This window comes from Onychomys torridus, chromosome 8, assembly GCF_903995425.1.
Source record: "Onychomys torridus chromosome 8, mOncTor1.1, whole genome shotgun sequence".
NCBI classification, from domain to species: domain Eukaryota; kingdom Metazoa; phylum Chordata; class Mammalia; order Rodentia; family Cricetidae; genus Onychomys; species Onychomys torridus.
Genome location: NC_050450.1, coordinates 95,159,337 through 95,180,753, shown reverse-complemented (window position 1 = coordinate 95,180,753; position 21,417 = coordinate 95,159,337). Strand labels below are relative to the sequence as shown.

General features: G+C 44.2%; 1 protein-coding gene across 2 annotated transcripts in view; it reads left to right on the top strand.

The window, feature by feature from the left end:
• The window catches only part of Pitpnc1 (phosphatidylinositol transfer protein cytoplasmic 1), a 257,679-nt gene extending 255,018 nt beyond the window's left edge, over window positions 1-2,661 (top strand). Inside the window, exon 9 of one of the 2 annotated variants that reach the window (XM_036196376.1) lies at window positions 2,030-2,661. In XM_036196376.1, the coding sequence (XP_036052269.1) occupies window positions 2,030-2,346 (317 nt within the window). In that variant the 3' untranslated portion in view covers window positions 2,347-2,661. The remainder of the gene's footprint in view (window positions 1-2,029) is intronic. The other variant, XM_036196377.1, reaches the window with a different exon arrangement.
• Window positions 2,662-21,417: the final 18,756 nt, after the last annotated feature.

Below are 21,417 nucleotides of genomic sequence, written 5' to 3'. Positions count from 1 at the left end.
TTGCATTGTGTCAACACAGTTGTAAATTTTTAACCTTTGTGAAAACATTCCGCTTTCAGAAAATTTTAATAATTTCATAAGGAAATGGTTACAGATTTCATTTCATGGAAAATGTTTTTTGAGCCAGGCATGGTGGCACAGGCCTTTAATCCCAGTACTTGGAAGGCAGAGGCAGGCCCATCTCTAAGTTTGAGGCCAGCCTGGTCTACAAAGCGAGTTACAGGACCACTGGGGCTATATAGAAAAACCTTGTCTCCAAAAAGTAAAAAAGAAGAAGGTTTTGCTGTTTTGATGTTATAAAACCTAATGGTGGAGCTGAGGGATGTAGCTCATCATAGAGCCTGGCCTGCTGGGGGGGGGGGGGGGCTGGGTTTGACCCCCAGCAACACAAAGGACATCTAATGATTAGCACTGTGTTGCTTCTAGCTATTCCACATCCACCATTCCTGAGTGCTGTTGAGGTGTGCACTTCAGGGAGTCTGAACCACTGGGGGCCAGGAAGAATGAGACATAGACCTATGTGAGCCAAAGTAGATAAAGAGAGCTTATGGGCCTCACTCTGCTCCAAGGCGAGGCCTTCACTCCAGGCTTGTTTTTGATATTCCCAGGTACCCATTTTCTCTGCTCCCAGTAAGTGAAAAGCACCAAAGGATTCCAGAAATAGCCAGATAACAGCAATTCATAATAACAATAACAAGGGCCCACAAAATGTCTCAGTGAGTAAAGGTGCTTGCCGCTAGCCCGGTGACCTGAGTTTGATCCCTGGGGCCCACAGGGTAGAAGGCAAGAACCAACTCCCGAAGATTGTGCTCTGACTGCCACATGCCCTCCCCCAACACTAGATACAGGCAGCTGTGAGCCGTCTGGGGTCGGTGCTGGGAGCTGAACTCTGGTCCCTCTGGAAGAGCAGGATGTGCTCTTAATTGCTGAGCCGTCTATCCAAGTCCCTCTCAATAAAACTTTCAAGCATGTATTTGAAAACCTGACACTTAGTGCACAGGCATTGTTGACTTACCTGCTGGATACCCAACTATGTTCTTTTTTCCCCTTTAAATGAAGCCTCAACCTTTAAATACTTCTCTCTTTTCATTTCCTTTCTTCTTTCTTTCAAACTGCCTTGGGTGATTTTATTTCCCTTTTGGGGGAGTAATTATCAGCATTTATTGCTGAATAGCAATAACAACCCTGTGGCCTTTGGGGTACAAAAAGTATGTTCTGAGGATAAAATGCTGAGAGAGTCTGAGATTTGCCCTGAACTTGAGAGTAATGTTGTCAAGGCCACTGATTGCTTTAATGATCTTTGTATGGAGGATGTGACCCAGTCTAATAAAAGCCCCAGGTACCCGCAACGGCCACACACACCTTGCACACGTTTACTGGATCTGGTTCTACACTCCCTTGTTAAATCCTAATTCAGAATACCTAAAATACTAATTGAAGTAGCCAGAGAGACGGCTCAGCAATTAGGAGTTCTTGTAATGCGTGAGAGTGAGGACTGGAATTCGGATCCCAGCATCCAGATGATATTCCGGGCACTCCGCACAGCCTGCAGCTCTAGCTCAGCAGGTGGAGGGTAGAAATAGAAAGATCAAGATGTGAGCCTCAGCTTCTGGGAGAGACCCTGCCTCAAGGGAATAGGGAAAAGTAATTATGCCCTGGGTTCAGTCCGGTGAGCTCAGGACCCAATGCCGGAAGAACTGACTCCTGAAAATCGTCCTCCGACAACCACTCACGCACCCCACCGTCACACAGCAAATAGATACAGAAATTATTTCAGTAATTTCTAAATGCCAATTCAACAGTCCTTTGGAAAACGTCGGCTTGGTGTCCAAAACCAAAAATATTCTTTTCAGAGATGTGTCTCAGTAACAGAGAGACAGAAAAAAAAAATTTTTGAGGGTTTCAAAGACAATTCGGGTCCGTGAGGGGTAGGGGTCTCCTCCGTGGTAGAGTCCCCAGACTTAGCAATGACCCCATTTGCACGTCTGAATGGTAACTGTTTGTTTTTCTCTCTGCTTTTCCCTTGAAGACATGACAATGGATGAAGTACGAGAATTCGAACGAGCCACTCAGGAAGCCACCAACAAGAAAATCGGTGTTTTCCCACCCGCCATCTCCATCTCCAGCATTGCCCTGCTGCCTTCCTCCGTGCGCAGCGCCCCATCCAGCGCCCCGTCCACCCCTCTCTCCACAGATGCGCCAGAATTTCTGTCCATTCCCAAAGACCGGCCCCGGAAAAAGTCTGCTCCGGAGACACTCACACTTCCGGATCCCGAGAAAAAAACCACCCTGAATTTACCTGGTGTCCACTCTTCTGAAAAGCCATATCGGCCCAAATCAGAGTAACTTCATGTGAACATCCCATTGGGTTTTATATTTTCATTTGAGGCTTTTTTTTTTTTTTTTTAAAGAGTCCTCTGAGAGAGGAAAAGACTGCCTCGTCACTCAGATGTGTTCTTTGATCTCAGAGTGTGCATGTGGTTAAATAATTTCACAGATAGCGAGAATCCCTACGTGTGCCACACAGCGTCATAGTGAATATGAGATGTAAGACTAGGCGGAAAACAAATAAACAAAAAACCAGGAGGGGCGGAGGACAGAACTTAGCGGCATGAAGCCCTAGGTTCAATCCCTGACATGGATAGCTAGACGAGAGGATCAGAAGTTCAGGGTCAACCTCAGTTATATAGAGTTTGAGGCCAGCCTGGGTTATATGAGACCCTGTCTCAAAAACAATCAAACAAAAACCCCACAGAATCATCTGTAGTTTTATATGTGGGCCAGGAAGGAAGCCTTGATTTGAGGGCCTTGGTCTGTTTGATGTGGGCTTCAGTGGTAAACAGGTCAATAGAAGAGAAAACATGAAACCAGGTTTTGGGGTTTTTTTGTAAGAAGTGGTAAAATAATGAAATCAGTTTCCTCCTATCAAACCTGAAATTCTCAACAACAACAACAAAAAAAAAAAAGAAAAGAAAAGAAAATATTCTCAGGTGTCACATGCCTAATTGTTAAATTTTAGACTGCTGACCACCAATACTTGAATTCCAGTTATTATCAATATTCCTGTTTTGATTAGTCTGACTCAGGATTTGGAGCCTAATCTACTCCTTAAATTTTTGAAAATTTTAATGACCAACTTCTAGAGGCTCCAAGTGCAATTAACGATGACTTCTTTATACCTTTTCACAGAATTGAATAAAGATCCCTCTGTTCCTGTCTCTTAGTAATTTCCCCTTTTGTACCCTGGTGGCCTCTCAAATCTATAGACTTGCCTGGGTGACTGTGACCATAGCTGATATAATGTAGAGTGTTCTGGAAACTGAGAGCCCCAGGTCTTCAGGTACCAACGAAGCTTGACCTGTGAGCTTCCATCATCCATTACAATTCTCAGAAATCTCAGTGAACTGAACAGAATTCATTGACAGTGTCCCACTTGAGGAAGTTCAGGGTAGGTTAAGTTACCTGGGATTAACCACTGTCAAATGTCTGGTGTCTGAACCTGGCAAAAGAGAATCCTCCCCACCGGTTTATTCTTAGTAACACCCAGACATCCCTGGAAGGGGCTGCCGATCACCAGGTTTTGGAAAATACTATCATTCTCTTACTCCTTCCTTACAATCAAAATACTGGGGTGTAGCTCAATGGTTGAGTTCTTGCCTAGCATGCAGGAGGCCCTGGGCTCAGTCCCCAACACTGCAGAAAGGAAACAGTGCAATTGGCAGTAAATACAGCCAAATGGGAGGCCTTGTCTCCTTAGTGGACTCACGACTGACTCCTGTTTGTACAGAGGCATGGTCATAAATGGCCCCTTTGTCTGATTCTTGTTGCTGAAAGACGTAGAAATAAATGTACATCAGAGTCCAGCCCAACAGCTGGCAAGGTCATTCATCAAAGTGGCAGAAAGAAACCTGTCACTGTTGCACCTCACTGCCTTTAAAGCCACAAAGAAGGCAAGCAGAATGTCACCAATGAACAAGAGGGGCCCTGTCCTAGCTGTCCTTCCTGACTGTGACCTCCAACCTCAGGAAAGGAAATGACCCCCAACACAGATCCCAAAGGAAACAAAACAGACCAAGGAGTGTATTCTCCTTCCCTGACACCTGCCAGCCAGTGGACCCTGCCTGCACCCTCTCTCGAGTGCTCCACACTCTGCAATGTCTCTCGGGTCCATGCCCTCTCCCAAGGCACAGGTGCTGGCCCCTTGAGCCTAGCACCAAAGTGCTTCATATGTCTAGATCATTTCTTTATCATTTCTTTATTCACAGATGGACACTGTGCCCAGTACTCGAAGAAAAGCATTGCAAATAGCTTTGTGCAACAGCGCCTCTTTTCCTTAAGGTGACAGTTCCGTAACAGGGTACCCTTCTTTGCATGGTATGGAAGCATGAATCTCACTTGTGGGAAATCTTAATCTTTTCTGGAACCCTTTGGACTTCTCAATGGTTCCCTTTCCATGCAGCTGTACTCAATAAGAATGTCTGGCTTTAACAAGCAAAATTCCACTTTCAGAAGATACAGAGATAATATATGTATCTGCTCATGGTTTGTAAGCTGAAATGGGGCTAGGGTGGGCTCAGTGGTTTTCACGTAGTACAAATTGATTTTGTGCAGTGGTTAGCCCATCTGGCACCTAGTTTTCCATTAATACCATATCACTTTCCCTTTTCTATACCAGCTTCTATTGTCGAGGCCAACAATCTGGTTCACTTTGAAAAGCTACTTTCTGATTCCCCTTTGTGTGAGTTTTCTGTCCTTTATAGTCAGCCCAATGCCTTTGACACCCGCTGTGGCGCTAACCTATGATAGTAATTCTTAACCAACATGTGTGTGTTCAGTTTTTCTGTCTACATGTTGTTTGCCTGTGTTACAAATATGGAAGGGGTGGGATTCTGGATATTTCATTAGCTGCTTTGAATATTTAATCCAGTCATCACAAAGCATCAATGACTTCAGTATTTTCTAAATCTTGATTTCCAAGTCTCTTTTCGCTTTGTCCTTATTACATGAATCCGCTATTGTGAGATACAAGCCTGCGATGAATGTGTACATAGAATGTGAATAATTCCTCTGAGGATGAAAATAAAATGGCTGCATGATGGAAATTTGGGGAGACAAAACAATATAGCAGAGACTTGAATTTACTAAGCATGTTTGAGGGGAGAGTAGACTCCTTAACTCAGTGCCTCTGTCTGCCATGTGAAAACCTTCGACTTTGTTCATCAAAACTGTATTATACCTGTATATATATATATATATACATACATACATACACAAAATGCAGTATAGTGAGTCACACACTACCAGTTCTAAGTCTCTGGTAGCCAAATTGAAGTGAGTAACCCATGGATGATACATGTGTTTACCCCTCTTCATCTCTGGTGTTGGTAGACATACATACATGTCTTTACTCCAGGTGGCTTCCCACTAGGACATGTCCTTGTGCCCTGGGTGGGGCACAGCATCGTCGCTTTGTCTGTGCTTTTCCTGGATCCAGGAGGTTTGGTGGTGTTTTTATTGCATAGGGTTTGTCTGAAACCACCTCTGAAAAACATTACCTCTCAAGCTGTAGTAAGAAAAAGCAGAAGGACAAATGGACAAGAGAGGGCTGTGACTTTCCTTTGTTGTCGCTTTTGTTGGTGTTGATAAGTCTGCAGGCACAGCCTTGCCTCTGTGAGGACTGTTTCAACTATTTACAGGTGTGTCAGCCTTGTTTGGGGTGTGGAAATAAGTTAGCTCAACTGTGGATGAGTGAACACACACCTAGTGAACACACACACACAAGCAAAGGCTGTCAAAATGGCTCAGAGAGTCAAAACACTTGCCACCAAGCCTGACAACCTGAGTTCAATCACCAGGTCTCACATGATTGAAAGAAAGAACTAGTTCTCATAAGTTGTCCTTTGGGGTTGGGGATTTAGCTCAGTGGTAGAGCACTCGCCTAGCAAGAGCAAGGCCCTGGGTTCGATCCTCAGCTCAAAAAAAAAACAAAAACAAAAAACAAAAAAAAACCAAGTTGTTCTTTGACACACACACACACAAATAAATAATAAATAAAATTTTAAGAATAAAATACAAAACCCTCAATAATACTCACTAAAAGTAATCATGTGGTTTACTTTCACAGCCTTTAGTGAACTGTAAACTAGGAGACATCTTGATAAAAACCCATTTCAATGAAATTTTCAGGACTAACGTGTTTATGAGTGCTTTCAAATTTCACTTCCTTTAGTATATCTTCACTGCTCAGAGGTGACAAAATACCAGATCGCCAACTGGCTTAGATTGATGGGAATTTTCTTTTTGAAAAAGGCCAGCATAGAGTTGACCATCCTGTCCATCTATAACCAGATAATTCAATGGAGAGTTGACTGTCTAAATGGTTTCCATACACCTCCATACTTTTCCAGTCACTTGACTAGTGGGCTAGATGATGACAGTTGGCCATCTGAGCCATAGTTATAAAAATTTAAAAATCCTGGCCTGGCTGGTAAAAGTGGACATGAATAAACCACGTTAAGCTCTTCATCCTTGGTGTTGACACACAGACGCAAGGCATCTTGGGTTCTTCTGTGCTCCACTTTCAAAGCAGTCGTCTGTGTCTGCTCAAGCTTCCTGGGACATCATGCTGTGAGAGAATGTGAATTTGTGGAGAGACAATGCCCCTAACTGTGACTCCACGCAGTTAACAAAAGCTTACGAGAAGCCTCCCCGCTTTCTTGTTTTTCAAATTGAGACGTTATCTGTGGAATTTCAAGTCTCCCTTTTGGTTTCAGTGTCCCCATGAGAAGAAGAGGTTCTTTTGAGTTATCCGGCTGCCTTGTATGTGCCCTTTCCAGTGTGATTTCAGTGTTTACATTTTGAGCTGAGACCTTGATTGGCTAACTTAGTCAAAATCCCACTGCCACCGCTGAAGGACCAAGTGTTGGGACACACAGTGTTGCAAGTAATGCAAGCAGAAATGACACACATCCGTCTGTGTCATTCTATGGCTGTACTGTCCTCTGCACCCGCCCCCGTTATTTATTATTGTTGATAGCTTACTTTTTCTTACATTCTGTTGTAAATAAAGTACAAAGCAATCTTCTTCCCAAGTGTTGCTTCCTCTTTCTCAACCGGCCTCAAGGGAGTGCTAACCAACATTAACATGAGGGTCAATGGGGAAGGAAGAAGCCAATTACTGTACCCAGCTGAATGGCCTCGTGTGCAAGGATGCCTCCCCTACTAATGATCATATAAAACTTTATATGCAAGACCCTTGGGAGGAAAAGTCCCAGAGTCCCTAATTTTCCAGCCTAAAAATAACAAAGGAAAAGCTGGGTGGATGTGGTGCACATTTTTATTCCCAGCACTGGGGAGGCAGAGGCAGGCAGATCTCTGTGATCAGAGAGAGGTCAGCCTGGTCTACAGACTCCCAGGACAGCCAGGGTTACACAGGTTACATCTTGCAAAACAAAAACAAAAGTGAAGGAAATCTATAATCCCATAGGATGAATGCATAAACCCCCTTATCCACCTAGCAGGTGCTTGAATAATCATGGAGTTTGAGATCACAAAGCCCACAGGAATCCTAGGGAGTGCCAACCAGATCCACTCTATGCCAAATTAGGGTCGTGTGTGTGTGTGTGTGTGTGTGTGTGTGTGTGTGTGTGTGTTGGCAATAGAATCCAGCACCATTGGAGATGCCAGGTAAATAGGTAAAGACTCTACTTAGTTGGACAGAGCAACTAGGTCTTTTTGTTGTTTTGTTTTATTTTGTTTTTTGAGAGAGAGTTTCTCTATTATGTAGCCCTAGCTGTCCTGAAACTCGCTCTGTAGACCAGACTGGCCTCAAACTCACAAAGATCCACCTGCCCCTGCCTCCTGAGTACTGGGATTAAAAGAGTGTGCCCCAGCTCATCTTTTTTTTTTTTTTCTTTTTTTAATGACCAAGTCTCATGTATCTCCTTGTACTTGAAATATGGCTGAAGAAGACCTTAAAATTCCCATCTTCCTGCCTCAATCTTCCAAGTTCTGGGATTCAGGTGTGTACTAACACACACCATTTATACAGTTCTGGGGATCCAGCCCTAATTGGGTTACTCTTTTTCTTTAAGGGTTTATTTTATTGATTCAAGAGTGCATCAGATCCCTCAGAACTGGAGTTACAGGCATGGCTGCTAGGATTCGAACTTGGGTCTCATGTTTGAGCAGCAAGCGCTCCTAACCACTGAGCCATTTCCCCAGCCCCACAGCTGGGTCACTTTCTGGAAAGCCAAAGTCGTCCCGCCATGGTTTCTCTATCTCAGGCAGCCACTGTTGTTTACAAGAGGGTCCTCTGGGGTTGGTGAATGTGGGGACAGAAATGCTTCACTGTCTGTCCCTGGTTCATTGATCTTTTTGGAGTTCATGCAGAAACACACCCCTTACTCTGTCTTCCAGTTAATCCTGAAAGAAATAATGTCACAGTCTTGGGCTGGCTGGCTGGCTCAGTGAGTCAGAGCACTTGCTGCCAAGTCTAAAGACTGGAGTTTAATCCCCCCTAAGACCCACACGGCAGAAGGAGAAAATCAACTAAAGTTGTCCTCTGACCTCAACACAGGACACACACACACACACACACACACACACACACACTAAATAAATAAGTGCAATTTAAAAGAAGAAAGAAAATGTCAAAGTCCGACCTCTGAATGGAGCAGGCACACTGCTTATACTGCAGTTGTGTAATAACTCAATTAACTACAACATGTTTCCTTTTGTAGCTCAACTTCACCATTACACCCCCATCCTGTCTTTTAACTCCATATTCCAAACACACAAACTTCCCACACACTGCTGCGGGCTAGCTGTCAGCCTGCGTTCTTGAGCAGAGCCTGCCTCATGCGGCTCAACTATAATGGGCTGTTAAATATTTGCATACCTACTTCTCAGTGTATGGGTGCTTGTGACACACCCGCCCCAAGTTCTTTTTTGTTTGTTTGTTTGTTTTTGTTTTTCGAGACAGGGTTTCTCTGTGTAGCTTTGCGCCTTTCCTAGAACTCACCCTGTAGACCAGGCTGGCTCTGCCTCCCCAGTGCTGGAATTAAAGGCGTGCGCCGCCGCCACCACCCAGTCCACCCCAAGTTCTTAAGCAGAGCTCGTCATCAAAAGTGTCTTCCCACTGAGGCCTAACCTTAGACTCCCGAACACCCGTGTAGTTCTCTAAGAGTTCCTCAACCACCATTACTGTCATTACCTTCCTTGAGACATTTCTGCCTCTGACCTCCAACTGTACCTTGGTCTCAAAGTTCAGAATACATCGTGTCTGAAATAGCCACACATGAAACTGTCAGGGTCAGCTGGAGGCTTTGATGGCTTAGCAAGGACAGCTTGGGTATTCTTCTGCACTGGGGTGTGTGGTGGAGCCAGCAAGCCCTGTTCTCAAGGTTACAAATTGACTTTTTCTACCTAACTTGTCTGCACATGAATTCTCTCTTCTATCATGTGCAACTTACTAGACTACCTTAGTCAAATCCAAAGGTTTAACTACTTTCCTCTTCCTGGGAAAGGTGGCATTCTAGTGTGTTGTCTGTTGTTGTGATAAACAGCACACTGACTGCCTTAGTCAGGGTTTCTATTGCTGTGATGAAACACCATGACCAAAAAGCAAGTTGAGGAGGAAAGGGTTTATTTGGCTTACACTTCAGCATTACTGTTCAGCGCTGAAAGAAGTCAAGACAGGAACTCAAACAGGGCAGGAACCTGGAGGCAGGAGCTGATGCAGAGGCCATGGAGGGTGCAGCTTACTGGCTTGCTCTGTCTGCTTTCTTTTTTGTTTTTGTTTTGTTTTGTTTTGTTTTTTTGTTTGTTTGTTTTTTGAGACAGGGTTTCTCTGTATGGCTTTGCACCTTTCCTGGAACTCGATTTGGAGACCAGGCTGGTCTCGAACTCACAGAGATCCACCTGCCTCTGCCTCCCAAGTGCTGGGATTAAAGGCGTGCGCCACCACCGCCCGATGTCTGCTTTCTTATAGAACCCAGGACTACCAGCCCCGGGGTGTCCCCACTCACAGTGGGCTGGACCCTCCCCCATTGATCACTAATGAAGAAAATGTCTTACAGATTTACCTACAATTCAATCTTACATTTTCTGAATTGAAGTTCTCTCCTCTCAGATGACTGCAGCCAAAAAACCTATCCAGCACACCGACCAAAAGCAACTTGAGGAGGAGAGGGTTTATTTCAGCTAACATATCATAGTTCATCATTAAGGGAAGCCCAGGGGCAGAGACTAGATATTGGCTTACTCTCCTTGGTTTATTTAACTCCCTCCCTCTCTCTCTCTCTCTCCTCCCTTCCTCCCCTCTCTCCCCCTTTCTCCCTTTCTCTTCCTCTTTTCTCTCCTCTCTTTCTCTCTCTCCTTTCCCTTCTCTCTCTCCTCTCTCCCTTCCTCAACACACACACACACACTTTATTATTAATTGTGCGTGGAAATGTGCATATGTGAGTGCAATACCCTTGAAGGTCAAAAGAGGTTGTGAGCTGCACATGTCAGTATTGCAAACTGCATTCAGGACCTCTGGAAGAGCAGCAAATGCTTTGAACTGCTGAGCCATCTCTCCAGCCCCTCAGCTACCTTCTCATACAGTTCAGACCCTTCTGCCCAAGTAGGAAAGGCCCTCCTACATGAATAAGCAAGCAAGAAAATGCCCCACAGACATGTCAATGGGTCAATCTGAAAAAGGCAGTTCTTCAGTTGAGATCCCCTCTTCCCAGATATGTTGAAGTGTGTAGTCAAGCTGATAAATAATAAACTAACCACAGTTAGGAACAGGTCAGTACTTTGCCTCAATGTTCTTGTTCTGTTCCCAGCATGTGAGAAAAAGAAAAAAGATAAAAAGATAAAGGAAGAGGAGGAGGAGGCCTGGGGATGGAGTTTAGTGAGTAGAGTGCTTGCCTAGCATGTACAGTCTTGGCTTCGATGCCCACTGCCACATAAATCAGGTGTGGTGGTACACCTTAGTAATCTTAGAGTTTATTATAATAAAGAGATGAAGAGAAAGATAGGAAAGAGAGAGGCAGAGAGAAAGAGAGAGGAGAGAGACACACAGAGAGTGCACACCTCGTGGGAATAGAGAGAAAGAGAGAGAGGAAGGGGGGAGTTTTTCTTAGAATGAGGCTTTTACAGCAGGACGCAGGGCATTGCCAAGGGGTGGGACTTCAAGGGCCGGTCAGAATAGTAACAACTACCACAATTTAAAGCCAAATTTGAAGCAACTCTAATTAAACACTGGCCAGGTGGATGGGCTCTGGCCAGGTCCATTTCCGGGTTTCCAGAAGATGGCCCAGAATCAAGTTTTACAAGGGCTTAAGAAGCAAAACCCATAATTCATTACATCAGATCCAATCAGGTCCAATCAGGGGCAAGCATACATTCTGACGTATTTACTGACGTATACCATGATGTATAACCACATATGTTCAAGCACATCTGGTGCAGATGGGTCAAACAAACATGTGGCTTGTTATCTCCCATAAACAATAGCCTCCAGCATTTCAGGAACTATCTTTGGGCAAGGGGCTTGCAGATCAGAGGCATTTTTGTTTCAAGGATCTCTAAGGCATAGTAATAAGATGTAACTGGCTCTCACACTACCTTTGACCTGCAGATTCACACAGTGGTGTATGTGTGGCCCCATCCCCCAACACTCACATATTAAGTAGATACTTTTTTAAAATACCAATCACGTGCACCTAAGGCAGACACAAAAGACTTAAGATTATGACATCTCTCTTTTTCTTTTTCTTTCTTTCTTTCTTTCTTTTTTTTTTCTGAGACAAGTTTTCTCTATATAACAGCCCTGGATGTCCTGGAACTCGCTCTATAGAGCAGGATAACCTTGAACTCGCAGAGTTCTGCCTGCCTCTGCCTCCCAAGTGTCGGGATTAAAGGCCTGTGCCACCACCACCCAGCTATGACTTTTCTTACCCCAATAAAGTTCTTTGTCTTCAAAAAGCACCCTTAGCGTTCCTGATGTAACCCACTTGATGGTTGTACTTGGAAGCCAGTTTGATAAAATCTTTGTTACAGAGCCAGCTCCTGAAGGGCCACTCTGGCAAGAATGTCTGTAGCTGAAGATAACCTTGAACTCCTGATCCTCCTGCCTCTACCGCCCCAGCGCAGGGACTATAGTTGTTTACCACCATGCTTAGGTTTATACAGTGCCGGTAGTCAAACCTAGTCTTGCCCTGCAAGACCAGCTGAGCCGCTTCCCCAGTCCTCCAGTCTTTCTTCTCTCAGAAAGCATGGGTAGAGTTATAACCTCATTGTTGAGAACCCCACCCCTCATGCCACCCCTGCTGCAGAGCTTGTCCCTGCAGCTCTGTATTAAGCTTGTCCCCAATTTTGCCTTTGAACTGCCTCATTCAGCCTGACCCCCAGATTTTCTCAATGGGTCTTGTCTTTTTTTTTTTTTTTTGGACTGACTTCCTAGTATCTTTATTCTTCTTGTCACCTTTGGAGAGCATTGCCACCCTCAGAGAGTGACATCCATCGCTACAGCCCCACTAAGATAACGGATGGACCTCCTTAAACTTCCCAAAGAGAGTGTAGCCATGATCACTGGAGGAGGTTTGAGGGCAGACAAATCTGGGTGATTTTAAAATCTTATCCCAAAATAACTTTCCCACTCCCAGGGGATGGTACCCGTGAGCTGCAGGCAGCTGACTACACACAGGCGACCCTTGAGAATCCAGTTGTGCTGTTCACCAACAGTCCTGTTCTGAGAGCTTCCAAAGATAGACCATTGCTCTGGGTGCAGAATGCAGAAAAAGTCACTCATGGGTTTGCCAGAAGTGTTCATTGCCTTTTCTCTGAACGACCCTTGGAAATTTGGCAAGGTTTCTATTGGTTTGAATTTTTCCACTGTCACCTAGATGTTATTCTAGTCCTTTGTATTCTGAAATAGTTATTTTGTATATTTATATTGCATAAAGCTGAGGAGATAACATTACACTATTGTTAGATATTTCAGAATTTTTATTTTTTATTTTGTATGTGTACATGTATGCATTTGTGTGTATGTGCACATGTATGCATTTGTGTGTATGTGCACATGTATGCATTTGGATGCCAGTAGCAACAATGAAGCTGCAGATGGTTGTGAGCTGCACACTGAGTACTGGCAACTGAACTCCTCTGTAAGTGTAATAATCAGAGCCAGGTTTTTTGTTGTTGTTGTTGTTGTTGTATTTCGAGACAGGGTTTCTCTGTAGCTTTGGAGCCTGTCCTGGACTAGCTCTGTAGACCATGCTGGCCTCGAACTCACAGAGATCCACCTGCTTCTGCCTCCTGAATATTGAGATTAAAGGCATGCGCCACCACTGCCTGGCCAGAGGCAGTTTTTGTTCGTTCGTTTGTTTGTTTGTTTAATTTTTTCTTTCTGAGACGAGGTTTCTCTATATAATAGCCCTGGCTATCCTGGATCTTGCTCTGCAAACCAGGCTAGCCTCGAACTCACAGAGATCCGCCTACCTCTGCCTCCCGAGTGCTGGGATTAAATGTGTACACCACGGCCACCCAGCCTTCTTGATTATTTTTTAAAGAAAGTTGTAATGAGTACAAATGTTTGTCTGCATGCACTTCTGTGCATCACATGTTTGCCTGGGGCCCACAGAGGTCAAAAGATGTCAGATCCCCTGGCACTGCAGTTATGGATAGTTGTGAGCCCAGGATTACTGATTTCTTTCTTTTAAAGTGTTTGTACTTGTTTATTTATGTATTGTGCATGCACACATGTACCACAGCAGTGCAGGAAACCAGGCTACATCTTGCCGGAGTCAGTTCTTTCCTTCCCGGTGTAGGTTCTGGGGATTGAACTCTGGTCATCAGACTTGGCGGCAAGCACCCTCACTCACTGAAGCATATCCACAGGCCCTCTTTCCTTCACAAGAACAGTCACTTCCCTGGGCCCCTGAGCTGTGGATCACTGACTGTTACTGAGTGGAATGCCTAGCTTGAGCATAAGGAACTGCACAGAATTGAATACACAAACAATTTTAATTCATCTTGTTTTAACACGTTCAGTATTCACAAACACTGAGTTTATCTTGAGAATTTCCAAAAAGTCACCACAGTAAATGCCGGTAAGTTGTTTTTATTAGCTGAGAGAAAATTGAAGTAAATGATCAGAGCCTGCTTTCATTTTAGTATATGTAATTTATCATGTGGGTGCTCTTGGGGGATGGAGAGACGGCTCAACAGTAAAGAACACTGGCTGCTCTTCCAGAGGGCCCAGGTTCAGTTCCCAGCACCCACATGGCAGCTCACAACTGTCTGTAACTCCAGTTCCAGGAGATCTGACATCTTCTGGCCTCCTCAGGTACCAGCCATACATGTGGACTGGGTCATAAACGTAGGCAAAACACCCATGCACATAAAATGAAAACAAATAAATATTTGTAGTGTTTAAGTGCCTTGATTTTTTTTTTTTTTTTTTTTTTTCGAGACAGGGTTTCTCTGTGTAGCTTTGCGCCTTCCCTGGATCTCACTCTGTAGACCATGCTGGCCTCAAACTCACAAAAATCTGCCTGCCCCTGCCTCCTGAGTGCTGGGATTAAAGGAGTGCCACCACCGCCTAGCAATGATTTATTATTAGTATTAGTATTAGTATTAATATTAGTATTAGTATTAGTTTTAGTTTTAGTATTTTGTTGTTGTTGTTCTGCAACTGTAAAACTCCATGAAACTACTTCTCTATGGGAACATGGAACCTGGAAAACCTTGTTTCATGTTTCCTGAGACATGGTCACTCAGATTTGGCCCCAGAATAAACTACCTCTTATTCCTGGAGGTGAGAGCTGTGTTTTTGACATTGACGAATACAATTCAGCATGTGTCACAGTCTACTCAAAAGTTAAATAGAAAGCTGTGGAGGACCTTTGGTGGGGCCGAAGCTCAGTGGTCGAAAGCCTGTCTAACATGGATCTGCACCACAAAATGAAAGGACCCTAGTGGTGAGGGGAGCGTAGTACATAGCAAGTTTCTGCAGGGATTGGGGAGTTACAGCTGCCACGCAGTGATGGTGCACACCTTTAATCCCAGCACTTGGGAAGCAGAGGCAGGATGGTCTCTGTGAATTCCAGGCCAGCCTGGTCTACAAAGCAAGTTACAGAATAGCCAAGACTACACAGAGAGACCTGTCTCAAAAAAAAAAAAAAAAAAAAAAATTCCATTGGTGGTCAGGCATGATGGTACAATTCTTTAATCCCAGCACTCAGGAGGCAGATGTAGATAGATCTCTGTGAGTTTGAGGCCAGCCTGGTCTACAGAGTGAGTTCCAGGATAACCAGAGCTACGTAGTGAGATCTGGTCTTTAAAAAATAAAAAAAAATTAAAAATTTTTAAAAAGTGAAAGAAGAAAAAGAAACATTGGTGGAACCATTGGAGAGGTGGGTTTTACAACAAGATTGGGGAATCTCTCCTGCAGGGTTCAGATGCTATCTGATATCATTCTTAGCTTTGGGGTTGGTAAAGCTATTTGTCGGCTGAGTTAATAGATTCCATATGATTTTTATCTATTAGCCAACAGATGTTAGTCTGACACAGGTGGACACTGAATGGCTAGTCAGGGCTAAAACTAACCCTGAGATAGGTAACTGGCAACATTCCAACCTATCCACATCGCTGCAGTTCCAGCAGTCAATCAGCCTTTGCAGACACAGCTCCCTTCCAGGAATTCTTGTTCACACATGTGTGCTCCACAACAAGAGAGGTAGAAGACAGTTGCCATGTGTCCTATGCTCTGGAGCCATGTGTCAGCCTTAAAAACACAATGTCTGCCGGGCGGTGGTGGTGCACGCCTTTAATCCCAGCACTCAGGAGGCAGATGTATGGGAAAAACCCATATCTGGAAAAATCCATTAATACCAACAGGCAGAGGCAGGTGGATCTCTGAGTTCAAGGCCAGCCTGGTCTCCAGAGCAAGTTCCAGGACAGCCAGGGCTACACAGGGAAACCCTGTATTGAAAACAAAAGATAAATAAAATCTCACATACATATAAATCTATATATTTGAATATATTTATGAAGAATAATAAGTGTATTTACATGAAGTAAGATCCACAAAACCTCCTTCATTTTCATGTACGCCACTTGTGAAAGCAATTCTCTTTTATTCTATAAAGAGAATTAAATAAGGGTACTTAGATCATTAAAAAAATAATAAAACCTAGCTAATTTCTGGCTATTCATGGGTCAAGAGCTCTGTACTCAGATTTCCTGAGCAACTTGACCTGCTATTGTCTGAATATAAAAATGTCAAGCTTCTCTTTTTTTCTGATATTCTAAATCTAATTTACATCAGAAAGATAAGACACCCTCCACACTTGAAGAAGGGCTTTGCAGAAAGAATTGATTCATACATGGTTTAACTTTGAGTGAATAATTTTCTAAGTAAGCCCAAAACCTGAGTAGAAGCTCTTCGGTGATTCTTTTCTACATAAAATCAAGCCAAACAACCAAGCATGGTGATGCACACCTTTCATCCCAGCACCTAGAGAGGAAGAGGCAGGTGGATCTGAGTTGCAGCAAAGCCTGGGCTACATAGCGAGTTCCAGCCTAGCTGGAAAAAAAAAAAAAAAATCAAGCCAAATGTCCTCAGAGAGGCTTAATACATATCTGAAAAAAACCAACTCTTCAAATCTGGATCCATGTACAAATCAATTTTTTATTGCATTTTATTTTGTGTGTGTGTTTGTGTGTGCACACACACATGCCATGGCACACATGTGGAGGTCAGAAGGACAACAACATTCGAGAGTCAGTTCTCTGCTTCCACCACGTGGGACTCAGTTTGTCAGTCTTGGTGGCAAGTGCCTTTACCCACTGAGCCATCTCACCAGCCCCAAGTCAATTTTTTTTTTTTTTTGAGCTGAGGATCGAACCCAGGGCCTCTACCACTGAGCTAAATCCCCAATCCTCCCAAGTCAGATTTTTAAATGGTTTGAGTGACAGCTTCTTCCTCCTCGCCTCACAAGAAAAATAAATAAATTAAAAAAGTAAATAAAAAATTAGACACTTGAAGTAGAAAAGAAGGTTCAGAAGGTGGCATTCCTCTGTCTCCCAAGGGGAGAGCTCTGCAGCCTTTCTTCCCAGAGGAAACCCTGGAGCCATAGAGGCTCCCTCAGGGAAAGTAAAGACGAAGATGGTTTTAGTTTGTTAGGAAAGCAAAATTTTTTCTGTAAGCTTCCAAGATCACATTTGACAGGCTGAAGTTTGCTTCCCAGACACAAGGCGCCCATCTTTAACCTCCAGATAAAGAGCGTGGCTTGAGAAAAATGCGCTTGCAAGAATACAGATTTTTGAGCCAGGTGTGGGGATGTACACCTTAAACCAAGCACTCAGGAGACAGAGACAGGCAGATCTCTGTGAGTTCAAAGCCAGTCAGGGCTACTTAGAGAGACCTTGTCTTAAAAATATATATTTAGGTATATAAATATATATAATTAAATTGTGTGTGTGTGTGTGTGTGTGTGTGTGTGTGTGTGTGTGCATGTGCATGCATTTTTCTGTACAAGTACCACCTGAGTACATTGTCCAAGGAGGCCAGAAGAGGGTGACAGAGCTCCTGGAATTGAAGTTTCAAGTGGTTGTGAGCCATTCAGTGTGTGTGTTGGGAACCATACCCGGGTCCTCTGGAAGAGCAACCAGTGCTCCTAACTGCTGAGCTGTCTCTCCAGCCCCCTTTTACTGTTGGGTTTTGTTGTTGCTGTTATTGTTTTGGTTTTTTCCTGGTGTGTGTGGTATATGTGCATGTGCGCATGTGTGTTCACATGTGTGAGTTTGTGATAGCGTGTGGAGGCCTGCAGTTGATGCCTGGTGTCTTCCTGCTAACTTTCCATCTTACTCTTGAGGCAGGGTCTCTGGTTAACTCCAGAGACCATTGGTTCACTGGTCCAAGTGAGCCAGCTTGCTCTGGGGACACCCATCACAACCTTCCCTGTGCTGTGCTTTCAGGTGAGCTACCATGTCCACATTGTCAGGCCAGAGGAGTAGCCCATTTCCCCCACAAAAGGGCAGGCCCCCTGGCTTGGTCCACAATTCAGTCTAGGCTCAGCTCAAGCTGGACTGTAGAAGAATTTTTAGCGGTTAGATAAAAGCCAACATTCCTCGGGAACTTGTAAAACAATTCCCATCTGCCAAAAGAAGTCACTTCCCTTGCCTCTGGTGGAAGGGACGGTTGCCTCTCTATTGACTTACACCTGTGGCACCTATCTGTATTTCAAAGCCCATGCTCGCCTCCAGTCTCCTTCGGTCCCTACTCACACGTATTTGGTATACATCTCAGGCCCACCCTGGCCCTTCTCACCTCCTACTCTGCACAAACTCCCAGACTACCCCAGTTCACATGCCTTCCTCGCCCAGCTACTCATCCTCCTTTTAACCCACCTGATTCTCCCCCCCACACACACACCTTCCCTAGCCCTGGCTGTGTTCAGTCCGCTTCCTTTTCTCTCTGCGCTAGACTCTTTCAGATGGCTCTGGATGGTCTCTCTTATCCATAATACAACTGTTCCCCCTGACTATGGAGTGACCAGTTCAGTGGTTTCTTTACTTCACCCTCACATACATCCCTGACTTATTCTATGGGCTTTGAACTCCAGTCCTCAGTATTGCATGTGGCAAGTGTTTTTCCCCGATGTGCCTTCTCCCCACCCCCATCCCAAGCCCCCAAGTCTCACCCCAGGCTGACACTCGCTAACTCCTCTCCATGTCAGGTCCTGCTCCATCCAGGTCACACTAGTGACCGCATCGGGGCCCTCCTAACACCTGGGATTAAGAGGACAGTAATCGCTGCCTTAGAGTGGAAGAAAGTGAAACAGAGCATTGATCAAACCGAGGGGCTGCAGCTCAGTGCTACAGGCCTGGCTGGGCACCAGGCCCCGAGTTCCAGCCCCAGCACTGCAGAAACTGGGTAGATGTTGCATTTTTGTAAATCCAGCACTCAGGAGCTGGAAGCAAAGGGATCAGACATTCAAGGCAGGGCTGTGGAGATGTCAAAGTAGGTAAAGGTGCCTGCTACCAAGCCTGACCACCTGATTTGCTTCCTTGGGACCCACATAATAGGAAGAATCTGCTTCTATGAATTATTCCGTGGCCTCTCCTATCACACATACTTTTTAAAATAAATAAAATAATATAAAAAATGTTAAGAAGTTCATGATTATTCTGGACTACAAAGTAAGTTGGAGGTCAGCCTGGACTACATAAGACTCTGTCTCAAAAACAAAAACAAAAACAAAACCCCAAACTGGGACTGGAGAGATAACTCAGCACTTAAGAGAACATACGGCTCTTGCAGGGCTCAGGTCTCAGCACCCACATTAGAAGGCTCACAACCACCTAGAACTTCAGCTCCTGGGGGAATCTGACACCTCTGGGCTCTGAAGGAACCTGCACTCTCATACACACAGATAGACACATACACACACATTTCATGGTGATACATGCTTTTAGTCTCAGGATTTGAGAGGCTGAGGCAGGCAGATCTTATGTGTATTCAAGGCTAGACTCATCTACATAGCCACACACACACACACACACACACACACACACACACACACAATAAATAGATAAATGTAATAAAACAAGAGAAGGAAGAAGAGGAAAATCCAGCTTGGGCTACATGGATTGAAGATATAATATGGTGCAAAAAGCCAAACACAAAAGGACAAAAATGCAATTCTACTTAACAGGAAGGATTTGCAGGAGTGGAATTCACAGAGACAGGGTGGGTTCCAGGGGCTGAGAGAGGAGGAAGAGAAGTGAGGGTTACCATGTCTGAGAAGACAAACACGTACTGGGACTAGATGGTGTTGATGGCTACAAAAATATGTAAATGTAGTGAATGCCACAGAACTGCACATCAAAAAATGATTCAAATGCTGTATGTCAGGTTATGTTTATGTCTTAGCTAGGGTTTTCTATTGCTGTGAAGAGACACCATAACAACAGCAACTCTTACTAAGGAAACATTTAACTGAGGGGCTCACTCACAGTTTCAGAGCTTCAGTCCATTATGCTCATGACAGGGAGCATAGCGGCTGAAGGCAAATGTGGTGCTGGAGCAGAGACTGCTACTACATCTTTCAGGCAACAGGAAGTCAACTGACTATCAACTGAGGCTTGAGCAAAAGAGACCTCAAAGCCCACCCTCACAGTGATAAACTTCCTCCAGCAAGGCCACGCCTCCTAACAGTGCCCCTCCCTTTGGGGGCCATTTTCTTTCAAACCCCCACAGTTTATCATTGTAAGAAATTTCTAGATTTAGCCATGGGGTTTTGGCATCTTTGGTAGGACCTTAGCATTAGCAGCAGGCACATCCCATAGTATGACATAAGATCTTAGATTCTTCTCCTCTCTCCAATTCTTCCTGCATAGAAACTATCTTCAGTGATGCTTGCCTGAATTCTCATAGTATTCCATTCCTTGCTGTGGTCTGAACATTTGCTTTCACAGTGTGGTAAGATGTCAAAGCTAAAAAGCATACCTTAGACATCTTACACCTTTATTTAAGAACCACCATCTTTCAAGTAATATAGTCAGCAGCATCTGTGCCCTTGGCACATGGTTCCTATATAAATATTCTTTTATGGGGCTGGAGAGCTGACTCAGCAGCTAAGAGTGCTTGTTGCTCTTGCAGAAAAGACCCTGGTTCAATTCCCAGCAACCCACGGTGGCTAACAGCCATCTGTAACTCCAGTTTTAGGGGATCTGACATGCTCTTCTGGCCTCTGAGAGTACAAAACACTTACTTGGTGAAGAGACATATATGCAGGCAAAACATCCATACATACCAAGTAAAAAACACTTTCTTTTTTGATGCCTTTTTTTTTAGACAGGGTTTCTCCTTGTATCCCTGGCTGTTGAGGAACTCACTCAGTAAACTAGATTCACAGAGATCCACCTGCCTCTGCCTTCCAAGTTCTGGGATTAAAGGCATGTGCCACCACCACCCAGCAAAAAACTGCAACTTTTAAAAAGAAATAAAATATTTCCTCAAGCCAAGTGTGAAGGCACACAACTCTTATCCCAGCACCTGGGATAATGAGTCAGGAAGATGAAGGTTAGCCTGGGACTACATAAGGAGCTCTAGACCATCTTGTTTATATATCAACTAAATGTAGCAACTATGTCAAAACTAAAACAAAAGCAAAAATAAAAATTAAAAAAAAAAGGGCCTGAGCTACAGAACACCCTATTTCAAACAAAACAGAAACAGTATATTATGTATGTATATACGTGTATATACATATGCATACATTGTTAACAATTTGCTCTCTCTGAAAGAGCACCTCTGAATATGCCCTAAAAGGGAGGGAGGATTCAGGATGCTCCAGGAACTCAGGAAGTAAACAAAACTTAGAAGTCTAAGCAAGCTGAAACCTGTAAGATTCACAA